Source organism: Oncorhynchus tshawytscha, linkage group LG10 (genome assembly GCF_018296145.1).
Source record: "Oncorhynchus tshawytscha isolate Ot180627B linkage group LG10, Otsh_v2.0, whole genome shotgun sequence".
In the NCBI taxonomy this organism is placed as follows: domain Eukaryota; kingdom Metazoa; phylum Chordata; class Actinopteri; order Salmoniformes; family Salmonidae; genus Oncorhynchus; species Oncorhynchus tshawytscha.
The window spans coordinates 53,685,395-53,695,713 of record NC_056438.1 but is presented as its reverse complement, the minus strand read 5'-3'; the positions used below and the strand labels follow the sequence as shown (position 1 = coordinate 53,695,713).

The following is a 10,319-nucleotide window of genomic DNA, read 5'->3' as shown; positions in this document are numbered from 1 at the left end:
GATTTCACTTGTTAAATCCACTTCACTCAGTGTAGATGAAGGGGAGGAGATAGGATAAAGATGATTTTTTAAGCCTTGAGACATTTGATAAATTAACGGGGTATGGTAGGTTTGTGTCAAGAACTGCAACACTGCTGGGTTTTTCACACTCAACAGTTTCCCTTGTGTATCAAGAATGGTCCACCACCCAAAGGGCATCCAGCCAACTTGGCACAACTGTGGGAAGCTTTGGAGTCAACATGGGCCAGCATCCCTGTGGAGGGAGGGTGTTCTTAGTGTTTTGAAGGAAGGTGTTCTTGACGTGAGGAAGGTGTTCTTAATGATTTGTACACTCAGTGTATACCTTCACAATAGGAGAACGCTCCGGTCATCATGTCCTAGACATTGTGTTGGAATGTGTTCGTGAGTGAAACAGCCAAGATGTTCAAATTTAACGTTGGCCTTTTTTATTACAGTTCTGTATGCGTTAGCCTTTTGTGTGATTAGAATTATTTTTTGGTCTTAATTAATTTGAGATTTTATGAGTTAAGTCAGTCAACTGCCTTAATGTTGCTGGACCCCAGGAAGAGTAGCTGCTGCCTGTCATTGTAAATAAGAATTAGTTCTTAACTGACTTGCCTAGTTAAATCAAAATAAATAATAAATAGAGAGGTCATATGTGAGAGCTGTGTTTGTTTTGATTCATATTGTTGTATTGACATTGTTTTTTTTACATTTAGTTGTATTACATGTTATTGTGTAAGTTCATGTTGTAAGTTAGACCCTGGTCTCAATGGTGACCCACCCTGTATAAATAAAAGTTATTATCTGGAATGTGAAACATGTTGACAATGGCCACGGAAAGATACAGAAATCCTGGAATAGTGTCAAAAAACCCTTTACACCTCTATTAGTCAGTCACAGGCTGTTAGAAAACAGCTGGCCATCACTGACAATAACTGCTTTCGAATGACTCCCACCCAAAACTACATCTTGGCTTGGCTCAGGTCCAATGACACTTATGGCCAAATTGACGAGGTTGAGAGGTATAAAGATTCTGGCCTCTAGTAAAATGGCCATGGGGGGTGGCTAGCTCTTGGAACAAAATGTAAATGTATACAAGTGATGCAATTTAATGCACAGTTTTACAGTACCATCTGCAAATATTTGCATTCCATTGTACTCTGGGTGAAATGAAGCATCAGCTTCACTAAGGCTATTCTAAATAAGCCAAAACCAATCTGTTAACTATGAACTGCCTGGATGATGGCATGGTACTATAGTCCATTAACACACACTTACTGTAGTCACCTCAGCAGAGTCCACACTCTCTATATAGCCTATTGACTGTCTTTGGTTCAGACACAGTAATGACTAAATAAACACACTCTGCAAGACCTGAATTGTGTGTGTGCGTGTGCGTGTGCGTGTGTGTGTGTGTGTGTGTGTTCCATGCATGTTGCAGTGTGTTGCCGCCACACATGGCGAGCCCAGCTGGTTGTGGGAGGAGTGCCATATGGGTTGGGACTTCATTGGTCTGTTCTCTCTGCTTCTTCTACATAGGCTCCCCTCAAGATGAAACCAGGCATGAATGACCTTCAATGTGTCATGATCCTCAGTTTACAACATTAGCGTCCAACAGACAAGCTACAAAAAAAGACCTGTATGTAAATTTGGATTAATCTGCCCAACACAATAGAGGCCGGTGTTCAGTATTTGGACGTTTTGTCTCTCTTGACGTTCAGATACAGGATCACATGTTGATCTTATCACTCAGATTTAAATGGTTGTTGTAAAGAATCAACTTCGGGGGGAAAGTTGTAATACTCTGAAAAACGGTTTATCACAACAAATCTGGAGCGCAGGAGATTAAATATACAGCAAAGCTAATGAGCCATTCATTTTCCAAATAGCGATAATTACCTAATTACCTCAACTAATGATAATGACTTTAATGATTCAACATTTTGGTTAATTGATCTTGATTGATTGCATACCACCAAACAGGGAAAGGGGATAAACAAGGTAATTTAAGGAAGTGCAGGTCAGGGCTATGATGGCATTCATAGCATTGCTAAAACATAAATATTTCAAATTTTAGGCTACTCCACCCCCTCTCATATTTGCATGGTGATACATTATTTAGATACTCTGAGCTATGTGCTCCCCATACTCTAGCCCCTCTTGAAGGACACACTTGCTGTGACAGCAACAAATCATCTACAACCTCTATTGAGATTTCAGTATGGCCATTATCATTTGCTTGTTCCACCCACAGCAAGTTCAGACAGGCTCTGAGAGTTAATACCAATAATGGTGTTAGTGGTTCTCATTCAAAATAATGTTACATGCACTCACGGTAAGTACTATTCTATTTAGCATAGCTATATCAACGTCCTGTGGCCTCTCTCATGCCACCTCCCTCTTGTCCCTAAAACCCCCCTGTGGTAGTTTCTGTGTTGCTAGGTAACAGCTTTCAGTAGGTCTTGGCACAGGTCTCTCTTATGCCCCTCTGACGACAAAAGTCTTATCCACTAGTAACTACGAATAGAGGGTACTAAGCGGAAGCCTAATACATAACAGCATTCATGCACACAACATATTGTATTGTATGGGAATAGCTATTGTCAGGGGGTAAATTGCCACCTTTTTTTAACATATCATGTCTCTGCATGTTTCTTTCTGCTCTTTTTACTGTAATATCACAAGATTAACTGAAGTATTATATTCTACTGTTATTGATGGATCATTTTGGATGACTTTTAAAAACAAAATGTATTAACATTACAAAATAAAAGAGAATATATATAGTCACAGTCTATATGATCAAGCATTTCTCAGTTCATTCACCTCAAGCGGCTTGGTGGCAAACTGCAGTGGTGATGCAACACTGACACCTTATGTCTATTTCATTGTATTTCAGACGAAGGGGTAAGGTCCTGAATACAAGGGTAAAAAGCAGAGGCTTCCTTTTTGATTGTTCTTACAGTATGCACGGAGTGTGCTGCTGAATCGTTTGCCCATTGTTGCAATGTGAATAAAAGGGTCGCTATGGGGACGACAGCAGGCAGATTCCCAAAGGGAATCCCATTGATGCTGTCACATGGGACTTTGCTTCCTCTGCATTTTCATTGGGATTGTCAGTCAGTTACAGTCTGCCAAGACAACGACGGCATTGCTCTTTTCTGTCTGTCTTGCAACTGTTTCACATCTACTTCAATAACCTACCAACCCAACAACATCAAGACTTGTTGTGTGGACATAGCTGTCTGGAAGTGCAAGTTGAAACATGTTTGTCTTCCAGTTGAGCAGGTTGCAGTTGAGCAGCTTCCATGAGCGCTGGGATTGCAGCAAGTCAGTGGCGAGAGCTGTAGTCTAAACCTATAAATGAGGCCCTTGGCCAAGACAGACAATAGCATAATCCTCAGTTCTGTTCTCCTCTGCAGGGCCCCTCTAGTTTCAGATGTGGGAGGTTGGACATTTGCCAAGCCTATTGGGTCCAAAGTAATAGCAAGAAGAACATGCATTATGGGAAGGAGCTCTAAGACAAGGCCCTTTAGTAATGTCCCAGGGGACCAACATTCTGTTTCTCTCCACTTTTATGGGAATGCAATCACAAGTGAATTATACTGTACAGTACATTAGAGGGAAGCCAAGTCAGTTGGTTTGACTCTCTTTCGATACTGATAAGAGCATTAGTTATCTACTATACAGAACACTAACACTAAATTAAAGTGATAGACACTTCTCAAAACACAATGGCCCACAACCCTACAGACAAACTGACAGGCAGCAAACATCAATGTGTGATGCACATACATACTTTACATAACATTCCTGTGCGATAGGTGTTCATTCTGTATTGGTGGAAAGAAACAACTCGGGCATAAATAGGTTGTAATGTTAAAAGAGCAATTCACTTTTCAACCTCATTCATTATCTCCAGCACCAAACCAGTGTCTACATGTCTGAAAACAGTGTTTCTATTATCTGTGGTTAAGTTAAAAAGAGAAGGTCCTATAAAATGCTTCTTTGTGACATCACAGTGCAGGATAAAAAGGGTTTATTTATTATTTTAAGTGATTTTCAAAATCTGCAATGAGATTCTAGCCAGAGGGAGGGTATTTTATTGCCGGTAGACACTGGTACTGTGCTGGAGATAATGAAAATGAGGTTGAAAAGTAGTGGAATTACCCATTAATATTCAGGAGGGAAAGGAAATATTTCATGTTTGGGGGTTAATTTAAAATACATGGATTATGTGATAGAAATGTCACCTGAGTCAAATAAAGCTGACAAACAAAAGGCTGACTTAAATCATGATAGTTTAACCAATAATGGTTTCTGAACAAAAAGCATGTCAATGACAAGACAAATATATTTACATATTTCTTTGTGAACGACTTCATTGGCAACCAATGCACAGTATTGATGAGTGTGAACTATAGAGTATGCTGCCCTAGCATGATGAACACAATCTAATCAGGTGTGATTGTACGAGATGGGAGTCTTTACAGGATGAGACAACACAAATACATGAGTGGACAACAGGACACTGCTTGACAATTCTATACAAGGATCCCCCCCCCCTCCACAAACAGATATTGACTTTCAAGAAACACTTTCAAAAGGTAACCTCTTTTGAAAGTTCTCCCACTGAGAGGTTGTTACCTGTAAAATAGGTGGTCCAAACTGAATACTTCTTATGCTGAGATTTACTATGAACAGTAATAAGCTCATAATAATAAACATTTCCCATTCATACACTAACATGCACTGATAGCATAGCTATTTCAGAGGTTGGGCAATTGATCCACTATATAGACTGAACCAAAATATCCAGAATTCTATACTTACAGACAACCCTAAACTATGGCAGCATCCACTTGAGCTCCCTTTAACGACAGGTTAAGGACACTGCTGGCCAATCCATCTCCAATGAAATCTAACAATGTTTGTTTCCATCAACATATATTCAGAGATGATTATTGTTAGGCTTAGTCTAATCTTGGTTGAACCAGAACTTAAATCTCATGTAATTTGGTCAGATGCTTAACCATTTATGTTTATGTAGTCTGTCCACGAGAGATTACGTTCAGCCTTGTATTATTTTTAGCGGTGTTAAATCATGCAAGACATTGGGGAAATGGCAGAGGCTGTCCCTAAAAGAGGAACAATGCTCTTCCTTAGGAAAGATATTCTAATATTGTCCTTCGAATGAGTAATACTTAACATAAAACAAGCTGATAATGCATGACACCACGTTGTCATGACACCATGACACCACAGTGGTCAGACTGTAAAATCTCCATGCTGTTTCTGGAGAGAAAACGGTCTCAACCAGCCACCCAGTCCTGTAAACATTTCTCATAACTCACGACAGATTCCATTAATGATTTCAGTAGGCATTGGAATTGAAGAGTACCTAGATTGGAGTTTATCCAATGTCTACATCAGTAACCTTTGGAATATATCAAAGCAGGGAGCCTTACAGGCAGAATACACTTCAGATCTAATGCTGACAGTCAGTCACAAGGGTCTACATGTAAACAGAATGAAACGAAAGGCACGATAACTGAACACACGTTGATTACTGCATATTCTGGAACACCCATTGCTAAAAAAGGGGAGGATGGGTCAGTTCTTGGTCTAAAAAGTCAGATAAAAAGGTAGGGAGAAAAAGACCCTTAATGTAAACACGCTTTCAGATCCTTAAAAAAAAGTGCTCTAACTACAGGAAATTATTTTTGTGGTAACGTTTGGACCCTTTCTGATGGATCAAGTCGTAATGCTGCCACAATAATGCTCCTCACAACAAGACAATTTGGTTTTCAAAACATTTACATGAAAAGAATAGTCTAGCTCTCAACCAGAACCCTAAAGATAAGAAATAAGAATCAATTCCGGAAGCCAGTCCTCTCGCTTAATGGCTTGGTGATTCTGTATGGTGCAAGGTGGGTGTGAGATTGTGGGTGCATGTGTGTACTGTACACGCATTGGAATAGTTTGTTGTTACACATTGCCTTTGGCAGTCCAGCTCTTTGGCAGCTGGGAGCCTGATTCTGTATCTGTAGTATCTGAAGAGGTGTGGGTGGTCTGGGAGTGTCACCAGTAGAACGAGCGGGACAGGAAGTTAGCTGCAGTGCCTAGCCAGCTTGCTCCATCCTGCCCTGTGCCCACACAGGTCACAGCCTTGTCTGGCTCATGGGACGGGCTCTCCTCCTCTGGAAGGTAGTCTGGAAGAGCCACATTCTGCTCCACTGCTACCGAACCATCCTCTGGGAATGGGATGATTACCTGAACAGCAAAAGGAAGTGTTCAATTCAATGTGCAGCATAAGGTAGATGACATTCCTGCATACAAGGTCAAGGAGCACGGTATTTGAATTTAGATTCGAATTAGTTACCCAACTCCTTTCTGTAAGCTTTATCCTTGAGATAAGATAATTCCTTGATAATATTTGTAGACCAAAACAGATCTTCTCGGGTAAATCAATTGCAACAGAAAGTATATAAAACATTGATTCAACCAAGGCTGTTGTTAAGACAACAGAAACAAAACACTGGGAGTTCATTCAGAAATACAAACCTCTTCTCCATCCTCTCCCCTGACCACCTGTTGAGCTTTCATTACTTCAGTTGAGGCGATGGCAGAACCCAGAGCCTACAGAGGAAGCAGAGGTTTAAATGAATACCAACAACACATCAGCCATTATTCACTCGTCCATCCCCTCTCCAGAATGTTCTAACAGAACAGCAGGTTGTCTGCCACCTTAATCTCTCGTGGACTAATCTAACGAAGCAGGCGTAAAAGAAACGCATCAGCAAAGTTGACTTCTTACTGGTCCTGGCGAGAGAAAAATAACTGTCGGGGGAGGTTCTCTTCTGCACTGTTCAACAATCCAGTAAATGTGGAGGAGTTAAGATGGAGTGTCGCCTTGTTAACTCAGAAATACTGGTTCAGGTCCAAAAGCAGAAGGCACATCACAGGCTCTCTTTCATTTCCCCTGAAAACCGGATGCGTCAGGTTTCCGAGCATGCTGAGGGTGCTCGTGGACAGGCGTTTAACGAGGAGCAACTGCTGGATATATCATTTGGACAAATCAAGACTTTGCGGGTGTGAACCTACACCTGGCATCTTCCAGAAGGGGACTTTTGGCCAAGACACCTGCCCAAGACTTGCAGAGAGAGTTGGGTTGACCTACCAAAGGGGATCCATTCTGGTTCTGCCACTCACTCAAGGTTTATGTATTTTTTATTGAACCTTTATTTCGACAGGGAGTCATGCTGAGACCAAGGTCTGTTTCTCAGATGAGCCCTGTATACACATCAAAACATCTATATACCCTGTGCACATCAATATATACATTAATACACTAAAAGCAAAACACAATCATAGAAAACATACATTCTTCAGTAAAAAGGTCCTCCATCAGTCTTGTTGAATTGCCCTAGAAGCACCAACTCATCCAATTTTAGAGAGCCTTGAAGATTTTTCCATAAGTAAGGTGCAAAAAATCTAAAAGCAGATTTACCTAACTCAGTGGAGTTCGAAGGGATCTCCAGAGTTAGCCATCCCTGAGACTGGTTCTGGTATCTCGTACGTCTATAAGTTAACAATGAAGTAAGGTACGGCGGAAGTTCATGCAGAAGGGCTTTATAAACAAAAGAGTGCAATGCATCTATCTACGTTACTTCAAGGAGGGTGAGCCTACTTCCTGATACAGAATGCAGTGATGAGCCTTCATACCTCTCCCCCCAGAACCTAATAGAGTAGCTGCGAGATTTTGGTTCTGGGTTGCCGAGATTAGACAGACTCGCCTCTGGCCTCCATTGCCTCCCTAGAACATGCTGTTGGCTAATAGGACAGACAGGATGCGACTCACCTCTGCCTTCAGGTCTGAGCGGATTCTGACGATGCACCGCTTAATGCCCATCTGGAATGTAAAGCTGATGACACCTCGGATCTTCAACAAGGACTCTTCACAAAGGCTCCTCCGGCTCTGGAGGAGATTAATGGGAATAACTGTATAAACTCACTGTACCTCTTATAGTGGACTACAAGAACTGTCACCTGAGCTAATAGCTACTTATTGACGCATGATGTATTACAGAACCCATAATGCTCTGTGTAACATATCCGGTTTTATCTTAGTAAATATGTTACTGGAGCTAACATGACAGTGTCCCGTCTCCTTATTGATACACGTATTGGTCAGTATTGGGGCACTCACAGAGTCATCCAAGCCATGTATGTGGAGGACCACTGTTTTGGCCCGCTTGTTGGTGGATCCCAGGAAGAACTGGTCCTTGCGTCTGCAAGAGGGCCCCTCCTCAGGCTTGTCTGTATCCACACTGTTAGAAGCCTGGAGGAGTTCATAGATTTCTGAGGCCAGCATCTTAGTCTCTCCTGGGGTGATTGTCCTAAGGGGGGGGGAATAGATTTTTAGATGACTAAAATCTTTAGTCTCAACAGTATTAATGTACAGGAACTGAATTGTGAGACCCAATTAAATTACAAATACAGTTTTGCAGCACTTAAAAAATACCTTCTAGCTCTGGCTCAGAATGTTTGTTTCTCTACTTATTATTTATTTAACTAGGCAATTCAGTTAAGAACAAATTCTTATTTATAATGACGGAAGCAAAAGGCCTCCTGCAGGGTCGGGATTATAAAAATATATATATATATAGAACAAAACACATCACGACAAGAGTGACACCACAACACTACATAAAGAGAGACCCAAGACGATAACATAGCGTGGCAGCAACACATGACAACACAGCATGGTAGCAACACCACATGACAACACGGTAGCAACCCAACTGGGTCTAAGAAGATGAGCTATGTAGTGTTTGACATGAGTTTAGGACCAGTTGGATTTTTGCAAAGAACAGTTGCAAAGAATACCAAATATGTTCTATTTGACAAAGATATCAACAGACAAGATGAGTGAGACTACACAATCATGATCTGGGCTTTCGCAAGGGTCAAATACTCACTTTTGCATGACATTCTGAAGACTTAACATCATCCCCAGCTCTCCCTTCATTTTCTCCCTGTTTTGACGACATTCTGCGAGGTAGCGAACAGCCTGAAGGGGACACAAGAAACACAAGAGAATACATTCACCAACAGCAAAATGACATCCTCACTTACAAGGTTAAGGAGCATGGTATTTGAATTAAGATTACGATTAGACACCCAACAACCATTTATTTGTTGTTGGGTGTAAGTAGCTAGTACACAGACTTCAAAGCAGCCCAGTCACTTCAGTAACTAGGTGCATTGACTTTTAGAATGCAATGCATCCACTACAGGGGGGCTTACCAGGAGTGCTGAGTAGACAACCTGGGGATTGGGATGGTCCAGAAAAAGGATGAGTCCCGGTAAGCAACCTTGGTCTTGAACAATAGCTCTTCTGTTCATAGGATCTGCAGAAAGATCCCTCAACTGGTTCACCACAGCCAAAGCGTCTGGCTCCCTACTCATGATGCCTCTTACAGACCCATACAAGACAATCGACAGGGAGAGAGAAGATATGGAGGGGATGACATTCAGAAACAAGTCATCAACTTTTGCTATTAAATGTATTAGCTAGCCCAATAGTAAGTTTAATAATATACTGTAAACACAGTATGTAGCTAACGTTAGCTAGCAACACAGCCGTTTACCTTCAAATAAATGCCTGTTCAGACCTGCACAATGTGCACACAGCGTCCAAGAAAGACAGCATGAACTAAATCCAACGGGTAAAATAACACAAATGTAGCTAGACGCTTTTATTTTCTGTTATTATTATTACAAAATGTGGTATTCAGTTACCGACAAACTGGACAGGACTGTTCCAAGCGGCCACTCTGCAATATAAACGTCTCCGATTGGACGTTGGGAGCGACATGCCCACTTCACAAGCCATTCAGCTGCATTGTTCTTATACCTGGTGCGTGATGTCAGATGATGCCCCGGCATCCTGATTTAAGATCAGTTTTACGGTTTAGTTTGTAACACGGATCCTCAATGCACTGATCCTAGATCTGTATTAATGTCAGACCTCTACAAAATGATATTTTTAAACAAAACACAGATCAGAGAGAAAGCTTAGTTATCTGTGATGTAATCATTAGTCCAAATAGTTGCAAAACGTTCAACTATAACGAGTTTCTTTTGGACAAATTCAGGTAGGTCCCACAGATATCCTATTAAATTACTAACATTTAATTATGTCTAGGTCCCTCCTGATTTAGTTCCGTTTGATTTAGTTTAAGAAACGTTTTGTAACATAATTGGCCGAATGAATACTCCAACATCTTTAATAAAACATTAAATAAATATTT

General features: G+C 41.1%; 1 protein-coding gene across 3 annotated transcripts; it reads right to left on the bottom strand.

Moving 5' to 3' along the window:
* Window positions 1-4,287: 4,287 nt before the first annotated feature.
* On the bottom strand, window positions 4,288-10,312 carry LOC112260442 (armadillo repeat-containing protein 1). 3 transcript variants are annotated; one of them, XM_024435556.2, is made up of 8 exons: window positions 9,808-10,312; window positions 9,657-9,721; window positions 9,313-9,481; window positions 8,985-9,076; window positions 8,213-8,402; window positions 7,865-7,981; window positions 6,568-6,642; window positions 4,288-6,276 (listed from the first exon to the last, which is right to left on the bottom strand). In XM_024435556.2, exons 3-8 carry the CDS (start codon window positions 9,472-9,474, stop codon window positions 6,085-6,087), a joined length of 828 nt encoding a protein of 275 aa, XP_024291324.1. In that variant the 5' UTR covers window positions 9,475-9,481; window positions 9,657-9,721; window positions 9,808-10,312; the 3' UTR covers window positions 4,288-6,084. The 3 variants fall into 3 exon arrangements, with proteins under 3 accessions (XP_024291324.1, XP_024291326.1, XP_024291325.1); XM_024435558.2 differs by lacking the exon at window positions 9,657-9,721; XM_024435557.2 differs by lacking the exons at window positions 9,657-9,721; window positions 9,808-10,312 and having other exon boundaries at window positions 9,313-9,644.
* Window positions 10,313-10,319: the final 7 nt, after the last annotated feature.

Bases quoted from the DNA above. Each gene is read 5' to 3' on its own strand.
- LOC112260442 (XM_024435556.2), bottom strand. From the start codon at position 9,474: ATGAGTAGGGAGCCAGACGCTTTGGCTGTGGTGAACCAGTTGAGGGAT. The intron at 7,982-8,212 runs GTGAGTGCCCCA...AATCTCCTCCAG, and splicing joins TACATGGCTTGGATGACTCT to AGCCGGAGGAGCCTTTGTGA. The intron at 6,277-6,567 runs GTTTGTATTTCT...TTTGCTGTTCAG, and splicing joins GGGGAGAGGATGGAGAAGAG to GTAATCATCCCATTCCCAGA.